Below are 15128 nucleotides of genomic sequence, written 5' to 3'. Positions count from 1 at the left end.
ATGCAGAGAGGTACTGACCTCATGCACAAGGTCACACAACCATTAGACTTCAGAGCTCGGGGATGGCTGGGCTCCATACAGCCCTCCCTGAACACCGTGCTTGCCTTTTTGGAAGACAAGTCTTTGACAAGATATATGCTAAACTAAGATAATGTTTAGTGGGAAAGCAGAGAATAGAATTAGGAGAAGATTATAGGTTTCAATGAAAATGGGGTCTGTGACTGAGTGGAAATTGATTGGCAGTTGTGCTGAGAGCCTGGAAAGTTATCTTCTGAGCATACCTATTCTGGGGTTCACTTTTGCTATGGAATTGTTTCTTAGGCCATTTAAGAGAGGATACTTAGGGTAAGATTGTCTGTAAAATAAAGCAAATGTTACACATCTGTGATCATTTCCTTTAAAGATAATATATTTACTCAGGTACTTGCAGTTTAGTGTAGGGACACTGCCTACCTCCATTTGTTCAGGATTCATAGAGAAAAAGTTAATGTCAAAGAAGATAAAGTGGCCACTAGACTGCTTGTTTCTTTCTTCCCATGAATAATACACAAATAATTTCTGTATAGCAGCTGGTATTTTGCAGCTGCAAACATAATGGGGGGATAGGTCAAATTTTTTATCTAGAGTCTAGGATTTAATCTTGTCACTAGGTTATTTATTTTTAAATGTAAGATTTTAACTAATTTCAGGACTTTATATGTTATCTGAGATACATATATATATTGCTTGAGACACAACTATTCTAAGACATACTGTTGTATTATTACAAATATGGACTTCTGCTTTTATTCTAATCCCATTGCATGAGGCAAAATTAGTCAAAGTTTAAAGGAAGAAGTATTTAGAAATACTTACATAATTCTTCTAAGCTACATTAAAATTGTAATTTCATATTTAGAGCCAAATATTAAATTTGTCTTCCAAACAAGGTGGTAGAAAATTTGGGGGTACTTAATATGAATAAATATATGCTATTTATGCAGAGGATCTTAATCTGGCATCATGGGACCAAAGCTTCAGATCTAGGCCCTGTAGATTTTCAGACCACTCCATGACTCCCAGTAGTTTAAGAACGTGTGGTTCAGTGAAACATGGGTTTTAGTCTTAAAACTCATGTATTTGATTAGAAAACATACAAGTATTAAATGAGGATTTTGAACTGTAACATCTAAATCACTCTCTTGATGAAAATAGGGTATTTAGGATCATAGCATTAGCTCCAGCATTGGTCTACCAGGTTAATTTAGGCCTGCTGGAAAATTTATCTTGTACCTTTAAAAAGATTTTCTTAAAACTAGGCAAATTAACCATAGCTTTGTGTATCCCAGACCAGGACCCATTACCTCACGAAAACAACCTTAGGGGAGTGAGCACTTTATTCCTGACTGGGCCTGGCCCCTGCTACTTAGAAAATGCCCCTAATGTACTGATCCCATCCCAGGAACACAGTAGAGCTCAGGACAGCCCACTGGGAGGGTGGACGGACTGTAACTGATGGACTGTGATTATGGAATTAAATTTGGTACATCTTTTTAAAAGAATTAACCAATTAAGTATAAAGATATTTGAGTCAAAAACCTTTTTAGAAATAAAATATTCCCTGATAGACATGTTAAGATATTCCAGGTTGAATCAACTTCTTTCAAGTTAAAACAGTACTTTACAACAATGACAAATACCATTTCTTTTATCTAAAGGAATCATGTGAAGAAAGATTGGATTAAATATAGACTAATATAACCCATCGGTAGTATTTCCCTCCCCCCAAATGGTATAATGTTTTTATTTTATTTTGAGGAAAGGGTTATATGATTGGTCTTTTTTTAATCTTGTATTTTAGGAATATACCACCACAATTCTGAATTTATGAAAAGAAATAGTATCAACTTGTGCAGGTAGATGCATGCTCAGTGGGTTGATGGGTACCATTTTTTAAATGTATGATTTCAAGCATATATTTGGTTCACATAATTCAAAACACTATATTCAACCTACCTTTTAGTTTATAAAGTAGTAAATGGGTTACAAATTAAAATCAAGGATATCTCACTGTATGTGAAGTTTCAGGTTCTTTCAGAATGCGGATGGAAAATTTAAAGGATCCGTCTCTCCAGGTGAGAGAATGCCTAGCCAGTAATCAGTGTGTAGTGCTAGAAATGGACTGATTGCATGTTCATTACTGTTTGATCTTACGTATTACAGCTTGTGTAGGATGAGTAGTTCCTCAGAAAAAGTGTAATTGAAACAAGAAGCAAAATTACAAGTTCTCTGATTTAGGAATATAATTCTGTGAACTAAATGCCTAAGAACTGTATGCTTTTTAGAAATGGCTCCATAGAGGAGACTGAGGAATAACTATGTTCTACTTTCCTTAGCTTACTCCTGATTTTATAGACTTAAAGTGCTGTTAAATTGACTAATTTCAACAAAAGTCTCAATATAAAATAGACTCCCAGTCCCAAGTGATAGCCTATTTTATTCAATAGTAAGAAAAACATAGTGGATTTCTTTTGTTGGGGGGAAATTAAAAACCATTCCTGTTACATTGGTGAGGCAGCATCTGCTTTGTGGGAACACTACCTTACACCTTGAGAAAAAGTGCTCTGTTGACCTTTTTTCAGAATTGAAGAATTGACATAAACTATATGTCAATTCTGGGCAGACTCTTCTGGGCAATCTTACATTTAAAAAAAAAAGATGAACTGTTACTTGAACACATTGTGAAATATTTGTATAATTTCATAAAAACCTTAAGGAAAAGCATTAACATTCATCATTGTCAGTAAACCTTAAAATTTGGGTCTTGAAAATGTTAAATGTAGCTGAATTAGAAATACTAATGTTCTAGTTTTGTTAGAATTTTCATTATAATTTTTAATGTATATAAAGCCTAACCATTTTTGTTATTGTTTTATACATTTTAATTCCCTACTCTTGCCATATAATCTACTAAATGGGATTCAAAACCTAGGTGAAAAATTTTTATTCTAAAACCTCATATAAAAAAAGCACTTGTACAAGGTGCTTTGAGCTGCCTGCAGGAGTCAGATATAACTGATACTTTTAAGAGGTTTTGTGACCACACTTTTGTCCACTCTTTTATCTATTTTGACTAAAAGGTTGTGGTTGTATATGAATGTCTATCATGAAAAGTGGAACTACACTTAAGGAATAGTTTTAAATGCTTTTAGCTTTCCATTAGCTCCACTGATGTTAATTCAGCATTAAAGGCTTTAAAGAGCAGGGTGTTCAGAGTTGCACCCTGCCTTGCACTCTACCTCCCAGTCATTTCTGTGCTAACTAGCCTTCAGCCATCCCCTTGCTTCTTTTCTGGGAATCTCATACCAACACACTTACTTCCTTTCACTGCTTAAAGTTCAAGTTATTCCACTTTAATTTCTTTAACTTTCCTCTCAAACTGTGGGTGGTTATTATAAGTCCCCTTCAGAATCTTTAGTCTCCACCCTTCCTCTTTATCATCCCCTAAAGTTTCTTCAAGCTTTAACATTTATGTCAACATTAACATTAAATGTCAACTGTCACATTTCCCAAATAAGCCAATGCTTAAATACATTATCCTTTCTGTAATCTTTCAGTTCTTATTTACAATGGTTTTAGTGTTTCACTCATTGACTAGAGTTGTTCTGTTGTTTTAGAAGTGTTATAACCAACTAACCAGACTAGTTGAAAGGGCAAAGGAAAATATTCAGGAGATTCAAAGTTTTAGACCCCAAAAGGTTAACTTATTTGTGTTTTATGCTACATGTATGTGAGCTTTTGGAATTATTGGCAAATACTCAAGTTATGTATTATGTTGGAGTGAGCTAGTAAAGCAACCCCAATTCTCCCCAATTCTATTAACATTTTGTTTTAAAAATATTTAATAAGTAATTTTACAGTGAACACCAAATATCACTATGTAGACTGTCCAAATAACAGTAAATTATGGTTGCTTTATTACATACTTCCATCCAACTATTCCCCAGTTATTTTGAATTTAACATATAGTAAATTTCTGAAAATTGTTATGTTCATAAATGGGCTATTCCAATTAGAATGATAAAGTGCTCAAGACTGACTTTAAAAAATCTTGGTTGAATATTTTCATAAATGTGATTCTGTTTTCCTAGTTTTGAAATTCAGGATCTGGTTTCACACATCAGATGATTTACAGGAACTTAAATAGACACAGATGGTTAAAGAGACTGGACTGAATACACAGTGACTAGGTCCCTTGGAAGGCTGATGGAAAAGAACAGTCCAATCTTTGATGTTCATCTTTTTGTTTTAAACTTTGAAAGCCCTTCATGTTTGATCACTTGAAGAGTAAGGGTAATCTCAACATTAGAAGGGACCATTGAGAGCCCTTATTTTATAGCAAGATCCTCCAAATTGTAGATGTCTCCAAGGTTTTGATAAGAACCAAAGCCCTCTGATTCCATATTGCCAAGTAAAGTGAAATAAGAAAGATCTTCCTGTTTAAAAGTATTTCTGTTAGAAGGCAATTTTGAGTTCAGTTAAATCAGACATTTGCCTGTTGGAAATAATCAAAAGTCATCAAAATGTCTTCGACCTATCATCCCCTCAAGATTCTAGACTCTTAAGAACACAGTTGTAATTCAGTTTTGACAGGTTAACCGCTAATCTTAGAGTAAAGGAACTATCTGTAATTAATTTAGGAGTAGCTATGTAAATATGACCAGCTTTGAAGGCGATTGATTAGTATCTATTATCTTTGCAATCATATATAAAATATCCTATTTTTTTCTGTTGCTTACTTTATGTAGTAGAAACTTAACTTTCCTGAATCCTTTTTCACACTTGCATAAAAGTCATCATTGTGTGAATGACTACAGAAATGAAGTATTTTCAACATTACTGTCATTTTGTCAAGAATGTCATTTTGTCTTTTGGGCTATTATACATACATTCAAGATATATGATCTCTTCTGACTAAATGGAACTTGGATAGAAACTGTAGCCTCCGTTGACAAATGTGCATCTGATTTTCCATGATTATCCATGTAGGTTGCTTTCTGCCAATCCTCCCATTTTGTCCCTTTCTACCATTACTTATGATAAACTATTCTTCTAACAGAGGGTATTTTAAATTTGTGTCACCAGTTCTACATGAAGGAAACATTAATAAACTCTGCTTTAGAAAATGCATTGTAAGATCTCAACAATGAAACTTCAGTAAATGCAACACCTATATAAGTCTTAAATTGTAATTCACAAGTTTAAGTCTGGCAAATACAATTCCTGGCTACGAGGAATATTACTTATGCATTTTAGCATATTTAATTTAGAATTCCAAGAGAATTGCAAAGGATAAGAAAAGTAACTTAATCTGAAAACTGTCAGAAATTAATTCATGACAATCTAATCCAAGAGATTTAAAGAGAAAGGATTTAGTTCAAGCATAAAATACATTGTCCCTAACTCAAAACTTCATCCACCCCATTAGCTTCAGAGGATCCTATCCAAAATTTTCAAGAAAGTTTCAAAGATAAATTTTTATGAGTGTTTATATAAACAGCACTCTATAAAATGTACGCTCAAATTTTCTTTCAGATACAAAAACAAGTAGTTCCTGAATTACACAAGATTTGTGCTTACACAATTCTGCCTCCTACGCCACCTCTCGTAACACAGACATACTCTTTCCCCATTTGGAGTCTGTCGTATTTGGGAGTTTTTGAAAGATGTATGGATTCAGAAAAGAAAGGAATAAAGTACAAAAAACAACTTGGATGAGATAGCTCAGGGCTAAAAAAGCAGGTCTGTGATTTTAAAATGTCTTTGTTCAGCAATATCCTTCAAAAATTTATATACCCAAGTGTAAGTACATTATGTTTGACTTCCTTAACCTGAAGTAGGTATCAATTGCATAGAGGGCATAGGAGTTGGGGTGCCTTCCACCCTCTGAATAAGGGATAATGTATTCAGCAGCATGACGGGAGAGTCATTAGAAGGGGGTAGTTTACAAAAAGAGAAATAGAATGATAAAAGATCCGTTTTACCCAGTTTCAAATTTTGGACCAAGAAAAGGGAAGGAAACATTGTTCCCCCTTTTCACCAACTGGGCCCCTGCTATCTGAATCCCAGAACTTAGAACAGTCCACTAACATAGGCTTTTATAAGTTGGTAGATAACCAATCACCATTTAACACTGTTTCAGTGGAAACACTTACTAATTCAAGAACTAATTTATTACTATAGATGAAGTTGAGAGTCCATAGAAAGCATAAAGGATGAGGTCAAGCGTACTGGTAAAGGTGTTAAGTCTTAGGAGGGAAAGAGGAGAGAATATAGGAAAATACAGTATTTCAGTTCCATATTCACGTTGTAATTAGTGCTTCTGCGCACTATTACCAAATCTGTACTGCTTGGCCTGACCTATCTTCTACTTGCTGTGTATTTCCACATGAATATCCTACATGCATCTCAAAGTTCAACATACACATCAAAATTATCCTCCTCTATAATTTCAATCCCCTCCAGAGTTCCCCAATTTGTGTCTTTATCTTCCTAATTGCTCAATTTAAAAATTATCTTCTTAACTCTTCATTTAGTTGCTCAATTCTTACTTCGACCTGCAAAACATCTCCCAAATAAGTTGATGCCTCTGTTTTTCCCTCTGATACCGTCCTTTAGGCTCTTTTCTCCTTTAATCTACTGAAATATCCTCAAGTGGCTTTCACGTCTCAAGCTTTCCCTTTCCAAACTGCTCTCCATTTTTACCAGTTTCTTTTGGAGTAGGAATCTCATTACCTTTCTCATAAACCTTTGATGACTCTGCCAAGCTTACAGAATAAAGTGGAAACTCTTCAGTATGACATTCAAAGCCCTTCATGTTATTCCCCCAATACACCGTTCAATACACTGAACCTATTCCCCCAATACACCGTTCAATACACTGAACCTTCCTTCCTTGCACTTCTTTTAAGCTACTGGATATTCCACATCTTTTCCTAACACTGCTAAAACTTCTACCTCTGACAATTATTCAATTCTTCTTTGCACGTCAAATACTACTGAGTATTTTAAGGCTCCACTCAATGCTGCTTATGTGTCTGATTGCCGATTAATAATCCCTACTCACCAGAATTAGTCACTACCTGCTGGAAGAGGCAATGACTTGACTTTTGTTTTTACCTCCTCTAAAAACATTTGTTGTGAGGGAGGGGGAACACATCTCCATTTCAGTTATGTTGGTCACTTCTTCCTCGCCTACCTACGCTGTTAATATTCAGCTCTGCCAATTATCCTTGTATTTGATCCTTGAACAACTCCAAGGTTAGGGGCACCAACCCCTTGCAGTTGAAAATATGCATATAAATTATATAGTCTGCCCCCTATATCAGGTTCCTCCACATCCAAGATTGCAGATCGTCAGATTCAACCAATCTCGGATCATGTGGTACTGTAGCATGTACTATTTCTTAAAAACATCTACGTACAAGTGGACCTGTGCAGTTTGAACCTGTGTTGTTCAAGGATCAACTATCTCTTGAACGTAACTTCACACATAAGCCCCTACACATTAAATTCTAGACATGCTGCTCAAATATGACACAAAAGGATATTTCAAACAAGGAGGGGAGAGGTAGTTGAGGCAGTTTTTATCCAAGATGGGGACTGTAGTTTCACTATGGCCTTGAACTTCTAAAATGAGTTTTCCCATCTATTTGTAAGATATCTGCATTTATGTAGGGAGGAATGGAGACTCATACAAAATGCCAATGTCAAACAGAAGTTCCTTTGCATCTTCAAACCCGTTCCCTTCCTTTCTAGAACTGATTGCTTAATGTCCCCACTCAAAATTTACCTGCCCTTATACTGCCTCTTGAAGGCCTCCTTAATCTCAAAACCAGGCTCCTCCTCCCCCACCCCATCCCACTTTTTTGGGTAATCTCAAATCTTTTAATAACCATGCATGGCTCTCTCCACAGCACTGCTTCTGGAAGAACAGGAATAGGGAAGGTTGGTTGCCCTGAGCTAGGACAGCCCTAACCCTCCCCCAGACATCTAACTGCTTTTGAGAACTAGCACCAAGATGAGTGCAAATAAAAGCAGCTTTCTATAGTGTCACTACATCAATAGTATGAGTTGAATAAACCTGGTATCAAATTGTACAAATCTACCTAAAAGCAACTTAAGTATAGAACACTAAACCACATATTGGTATTTGTTCTATAGGGAAATACCACTGCATGCAAGTTTTTTCCACTCATAGTTATAAACCTTTTAACTCTTTGCAATTACAATTTTTTAACCAGGCCATTAGTTAAAATTCAGGACTCAAGCTGGTGACTGCAAACACAATGTTTGCTTTATATAGCCACAAAACAAAATAAATTACAGGAACACTGGAGGAAATGTTTCAAGAGATTTCAAATGAGAGAAAAACAATGGCCGAATAATTGGGCTGGACTATGGTCTGAATTCCTATGTTGAAACCCAACCCCCAAGGTGACGGTTCTAGGAGGTAGACTTTGGGAATTGATTAGGACCTAACAGCAGGAACCTTCATGAACGGCATTAAAAGGGGCCCCAGAAAGCTCTCTCACTTCTGCCATGTGCATCCACAGCAAAAAGACACCATCTGTGAACCTCTAAGTGGGCTCTCTCTAGACAGCAAGTCTGCTGGCGCCTTTATCTTGGACTTCCCAGCCTACAGAACTGAGAAATTTGTTTATATGCCAGTATTTTGTTACAGCAGCCCAACAGGCTAGCCCAACAACAGGCTGCTAGGTTAAGTATTTTCACCAAAACTAAATTTTTAAGTTTAATACCTCCTCACTGTACTTTCTGTAGACTAATTCAACCACTCTTCAAGCTATAAACCCTGTTACTTTATAACATAACCTTTCCTCACATCATTCCTTTAAAAAATTTAACCATTCTCTTTACCAACATGTTAGCACTTCTTAGTCATAACTTCAACAGGGTTCAAAGCTCAGTTATATTGTTAAGATTTCTCTAAAAGCTTTTTTTAAAGCCAGCTACATATACTTGTTTGTAATAATGAAGTATATCATAGTGTCCCCAAAAATGGTTTGGATGCATTGTTTACAAGCTGTATACCATACCACACATCTAATACACATCTTGGTTTTGTAGTGGCTATGTGAGTCATACCATCGTGGCACTGCTTATCAAGTCAACAGTGATTCTAAGTAAGGATATTTAAGCGTCTTAAGTGTCACCCTTCCTGTGTGAAACAAGATGGGAACAACTCATTTTTTCCCCAGGATGGTAGCACCTTTCTGACCTATACAATCTACCGTATGGAATCACATATAGCCTCTTAACACCTTTACCTTTTCTCATGTCTAAATATTGCCCAATTACTCAGAAAAACTTTTCCTTTGTTATCTGAGATGAACTTTGGCTTTGTATAACGAAAAACCATACAGGGGAAATTGTGTTCTAGAATTTCTTACTGGAATAAGACCTTATAAATACACTACTGAGTAGAAGTTTGAATTTCAAAGTAAAAATACATACGCTGCCAACTTCAAGCTTCAGAATCCAAAATCTCCATCTATTATTTTAACATCAACTATATTTGCTTTGGTTCAAGTATCCCATTCAGTATCAACAAATTTTGCACACCAAACAAGTGCCATTTTCTTTCATTGTAAATATATGGTAAGTCAAATGGTATTTTATGAAACAGTTCATGCATAAAAACATATAAGCTATAAACTAGTCAGCCTTACTTTTGCCCACAACCATTTCCATTCATGAGATGGGGAATACCTCCCCTTAGAGGTAGTGGTGTCAAACTGGACTCTTCAAATTTCAGAGGGAGGAGGTACAATTAGTACAGACATTTAGCCAGTAAAATGCAAACTTAAAATCCATCTCCTAGTCACACATTCAAACATGAAAAAACAGCCACACACAAAGAGTCAAGACTAGTTTAAAAGGGGGGGGCCAAATTATTATTATTTAAAAATTTGATTACAACCGATTTTGTTGGCATTAAATTTTTAAATTTGAATGGATATAAACCAAAAACTAAATTTGGTAAAAAATGGGAAGTTGTTTTCCAGTAATTACAGATTATTAGAAGGCAGAAATCAATTTAGAGAAACACAGACAAACTCCATGTTTACAATGATTGTGCCACAGATTTAAACTTCAGTAGTGCATTAGTAAACTGTTCACATTTAGATCTTCACCTTGAGATTCGACAGCTGTTTCTTGAAAAAAAATCTCAGTACCTTGTGCAAATAGATCGGTCTTCCATGTGCCTTAGCACACTTAAAATTTCTCCACTGTTTATATACAAAACACCTACCATTTGGGCAGGGCAAAATACATACTTTCATAACAAAACTATAATGTACCTCTCAAGTATGAACAATATACACATAATACATGGTATACAGTATTTACAAAATATAAAATATAATACAAGCTGTTTGTAATTTTTAAAACTCATCTTTTGCACTTGTATGTTGCAACAAGGCAACTTTCCATTTCTGTACCACATTTCTTTTTCAAGAGTCCAGGGATTTTGGAAAAACTATGTTTTACATACATACTGAAATCTAACTTTGAACTTTTAGGAGAGTTTTTAAGTGTACTGCCATCAACTCCCTATTCTGGTTGGAATTTTCAATGGTACTTCCCATCCAGTGACTAGGAGGCTTTGGAAGAACACTAGGAGAAGGTGGATCACTAAACTTTGCCCCAGCATAATTTTCCTTTTGGCTCACTTCAGTTAGCAATGCTGATTTCTTCAAATGCTTATTTTTAATGTTCTCGGTATTTTTAAAAGGCTTTTTTTCCTGCTTCTGAATTATATCAGATGAAACAGAATCCTGCCAAAAGTTATTTTCATTTCTTTTTGCAGAGGTGATCTTGGTTAGTGGTAAATTATATTTGCTTTTCTGTCTGTTTATCTTTGGTTGTTCACACAAGTGTATACCATGAACAAGCTGGCCGTGGGGAATGGCAATTTTCTCCGATTTTCCCATCTTTGATTTTAAAACCTACAAAGACAAGGAACATAAAAATGAATACAGTCTCATGATAAAAATCAGTCATGAATCTCACCATATATCTATTTTCTTATAAAAAGTTCCCCTGGACTTTCTCATTCACTGTCTTGATTAAATGTGCTTGCTACACTTATTACTGGATGTCCAAATAGGCACACGTATAATTGTACACTAGAAACAGTTAATCATCACTGTTACCAGGATGCAGTGTGAGGTGATTCTAAAATATAACAAGCCCAAGGTAACCAGGTCCATCTTTCTATAAGAGCAATGGGCTATCTTCCAAACCTCTGTGCCAACCTCTTCCTGCTAAACTAAAGGTCAGTGTTTTTACAGTAGGATGTTGCCAAGAGAAATTTTCAAAAGCTTTGGTTAATTAAGCATTTAATCAAGAAAAGGGCTATGTTAATAGATACACTATTTACCTTTTAAGGTAAGTACTTGAAAAAATTATTTCAGAATAAAAATTTGATTAGCAGGAGCTAGATTTTAAGTGAGGAAGTGTTTTGATAATGGTTACTAAGTACACACATAAAAATTATCTCCCAGCTTCTAAAAGCAAAATTTCATAATTTTAAATACTAAAATACTTACCACTTTCTACCACCTTGCCCAGTTATACGTACAATACATACTAAGGAATGGTTTCTGCCAGTCCCCTACCTTCTGATTTAACTGCTTCAAGAACTTTACTGCACGAATTCCACCCATTTTCCTAACTCAAGGGATCCTTATAGGAAGCCAGGAGGAGATGGAAAGACATGGTAATCTATTAGATCACTGCCCTTTCAACACTTGCAATACGGTAGGAAAACAAGACACAAATACAGAAAGCCGGAGCACAAGGTAACATAATCCATGTCAATAAAGTTAACTGCCAACAGAGCTCCCTGGTTTTAATACTGTTCTAGAACATAAAGGACTCTGACTAGGACAAGTACAAAAGCTCTTTTTTAGACTATCACTAAAATTTAAGAGTCATGGAACTGAAAGGAATCGATGATAATTTAAGAGATCAAGGTAGGCAAATTTAACTTTTCCCAAGAGCACGGCTAGATAGGCTGCAAATCTCTCAGGCCAATATTCTTTCAACAAATGTCAGTAACTTATTTTCATCATTATTATGAAAGCCTTAAAAATTAAAGCCAATGTTTTATTTTGATAAAGGTTACTTTAAGTCATTTTAGCAACTTTATGCCGTTTGAGTTTTCATCAGTTTTATCCTAGTCCAACAGCAAATCGGGCAGCATAATGTAAATTGGTAACTTTCAAAAATTTCATTCTGGACACAAGTAAAACTGCTTTCCGTAAAGAAAGCAGGGAACAGTATTCAGCACGGGTTGTTAATACATTCCGCTCATCCGATAGACTAGCATACAAAATCTAGCGCTCCTAAGAGGCAACAACTCTGCCGTCGCTCCTGCCAACTTTCCAAGTTGAAAAGTACATGTAAGTAGGTCGGCCCGGCGAGGAGCCGAGCCCCAGTTGGATCGGCGCCCCACCCGGGGCACCTCACAACTCATCAAGAAGCCAACCGGAACCAGGCGGCCGGCGGCCCACTGCAAACCCTACAACGGGCGGCGCGGGGCCATACGCGCGTCCCGACTAATCTCGGCGTTACCAACGGTCGGAAGCCGCCAGCGGGCCCTTAACCCTCGCCCTCCCACCCCAACCCTGCTCGCCTCCTTCATGGGCGCCGGACCGCTTAGCACGTAGCGCGCGCTGACGTCAGCCTCCCGCGGGCCGCGTCCCCCACCATGCTCCCCCCACCAAGCTCCCCCACCCCCGCGCGCGCCCAGAACGCCAAAACCCCCTGGAACGCCGCCAGCCTTCTAAATCCGGGCTGTTGCTGGGGCGCACACGCTCCTCTCATTGGCTGGCTCCGAGGAGCCAATCAGCAGCGCCAGCGCAAGCCTTCCCCCTCCCCCTTCGGCCCCCAGCAAGAAGAGAGCAGGCGTCACGGAAACTTCCCTCCCGAGTAAACAGCCGTCCCTTAACCCGGCCCCCCCCGTCTCGACCCCTCAGCGCAAGGCCCCAAACCTCGGGGCCCGGCTGTGTCCGTCTAGGGGCCGGGACGCCAACAGTCCCCGGCCGTGCCCCTTGCGGCCCTTACCTCTCTTCTGAACGAGGGCTGTCCGGGCGCCGCGGGCGGCAGCGGGCCAAGGAAAGGGCTGGCTTCCTCAGTTCGGGTTGCGGTCGCAGGAGCCGGGGCCCAGGCGGCGGCCTGGTCCGAGACTTGCTGCGCTGCGCTGTGGCCCGTCGCGGGGCTCCGCCTGCCCTCCAGGCTTGGCCGGTGCTGCTGGTACTGGTGGAAGCGGCTGGGAAGCTGCCCCGACGGGCTGGCCCTCACTTTCTTCTTTCGCCGCTTCTTCGGTGCTGCCCGAGGGGTGCCCCCCACCGTGGCGAGGCTGCAGCTGGGCAGAGGTGCCGGGGCGCGAGGCTGAGGGGTCAGACACGGACCGTCTCCCCCTAGGAAGTGAGGGAGGAAAAGGGTAGGGGGCAGCGCCCTGGGGTCCGGGATCCGGGGTAAAGACGGTGGAGCCGTGGTCACCATCGGGAGGGCCCCGAAGTAACCGCGGGCGGAAAAGCCCATAGGCGCAAGGCGGCCGCCCAGAACAAGCGGCTCCCGCTGCGGGACAGAAACGACGGTCATAGCGCTAAGAGGAAAAGTGGCTCAGAGGAGTAGAAGGAGGAAGTGAGGCCAGAAATCACAGGGCAGCGAAGGCGGCGGCTGCTGCTAAGAGAACCCGAGAGAAGCATGGACCATGGTTCGGGCGGTGGCGGCGCAGCAACAAATAGCCTCAGCCTCCGCTTTGAGTGTTGTTATCAGAAGCTCCGCCCTGTGCCCGCCCATCCTCTATGAAGACCCAATCGGAATGCGAAAGGGGATGCCACGCCCCTCTGGCCCCGCCTCCGCCGCCTCGGAGAGAGACACACAAACATCTCGCTTGCTGCAGCCCTGCACAAAGAGTGCGCACTGCGCAGGCGCTGCCAACGGGCTCTTTCGGGAAGAGTCGGTCCCGCGAACAATGAAGTTCCGTTTCAGCCCCACCTGCCCTACCTCCCCCACTCTTCTCGTTCCGCACCCCCGCACCTCGCCCTGAAGACTTCGGTCAGACTGCAAGATCAAGGCTGAATTTGGGAATGGGAGTTGGGGCGGGAGCTAGGGGAAAAGAATCTGGAAGCATCAAGGCCACTGACGACTCTTCGGCCGCTGACCTTGGGGAAGTATTTATTTCAAGCTCAACATAATAACGTTATTATTTTTATTTAAGATTTCAAAGTACATTGTAGTGATTTCATTCTTCTCAATCATAAAGAAAACCAGTACACATTTAAGTTACATTTGATGAAGTGTGACTCACTTTTTTTCATTAACTCGGCTGAGAAACGCCGCTCATTAACTATGGTAATTGGAGTAAGAAGGGAGTGACTTACTGATTGAAATTGGCCTCTTAATTTATGCAAAGTTCTCCATAAATCCGTAATTGGGCATTGGAAATGTTACTGCTTTCGTACTGTGGGACTTTGGGATCGCGAATCAGTGACTGATACTGAGAAGGAAGCAAAGGAGGAGGCTTGCGTCTCAGAAAGTGAAACAGGTTTGCGACATGCAGTGCATTTTGCTAGCTGTGTTGATAGAAATCTCATCATCTGCCCGAACTATGCTCTCACACAAAAAGAATTGTGGCTATTTATTAAGCACTTACGTACCGCGAACTGTTCTTTACATAAATTATCTCATTTGAACCTCGAAACAACTCTAAGGAAAAGGTACTATATTTTATCTCCAGTTTACAGGAGAGAACGGGCTTAGGGAGGCAAAAAGAACTTGTCAAACACCATACAATAAACTAACGGCAGGATCTGAACTCCAGGTTTGACGAAATATCCAGAGAAATGCTTCCCAATAACTTTATGTAAACATTTAATACTACGTTCCATCGTTACTGATTGCTGGACTTCCTCATTTTTGCTGGATTTTACTCACTTCTGTGTTTCCAACACTTAAAACATAGTAAGTGCTCCTGATCGTTGGATGAATGGGAATCATACACTTCCAGAGCTGTAAAAGATCTTAGCCTTTCACTTGACGTCAGGTCTTGAAAA

At 39.3% G+C, this 15128-nt stretch overlaps 1 protein-coding gene across 1 annotated transcript; it reads right to left on the bottom strand.

Moving 5' to 3' along the window:
- Positions 1-3376: 3376 nt before the first annotated feature.
- On the bottom strand, positions 3377-13832 carry PNRC1 (proline rich nuclear receptor coactivator 1). Its single transcript, XM_032484577.1, has 2 exons — positions 13132-13832; positions 3377-11009 (listed from the first exon to the last, which is right to left on the bottom strand). The coding sequence occupies exons 1-2, from the start codon at positions 13669-13671 to the stop codon at positions 10566-10568; spliced, it is 984 nt and encodes a 327-aa protein (XP_032340468.1). The 5' UTR covers positions 13672-13832; the 3' UTR covers positions 3377-10565.
- Between the last annotated feature and the right edge of the window lie 1296 nt (positions 13833-15128).

The sequence above is a fragment of the Camelus ferus genome, chromosome 8, assembly GCF_009834535.1.
Source record: "Camelus ferus isolate YT-003-E chromosome 8, BCGSAC_Cfer_1.0, whole genome shotgun sequence".
Classification (NCBI taxonomy): Eukaryota; Metazoa; Chordata; class Mammalia; order Artiodactyla; family Camelidae; genus Camelus; species Camelus ferus.
Note: the sequence above shows the minus strand (reverse complement) of the source record. Positions and strands in the feature narration are given on the sequence as shown.

Bases quoted from the DNA above. Each gene is read 5' to 3' on its own strand.
- PNRC1 (XM_032484577.1), bottom strand. From the start codon at position 13,671: ATGACCGTCGTTTCTGTCCCGCAGCGGGAGCCGCTTGTTCTGGGCGGC. The intron at 11,010-13,131 runs GTAAGGGCCGCA...TTGTCTTTGTAG, and splicing joins AGCCCTCGTTCAGAAGAGAG to GTTTTAAAATCAAAGATGGG.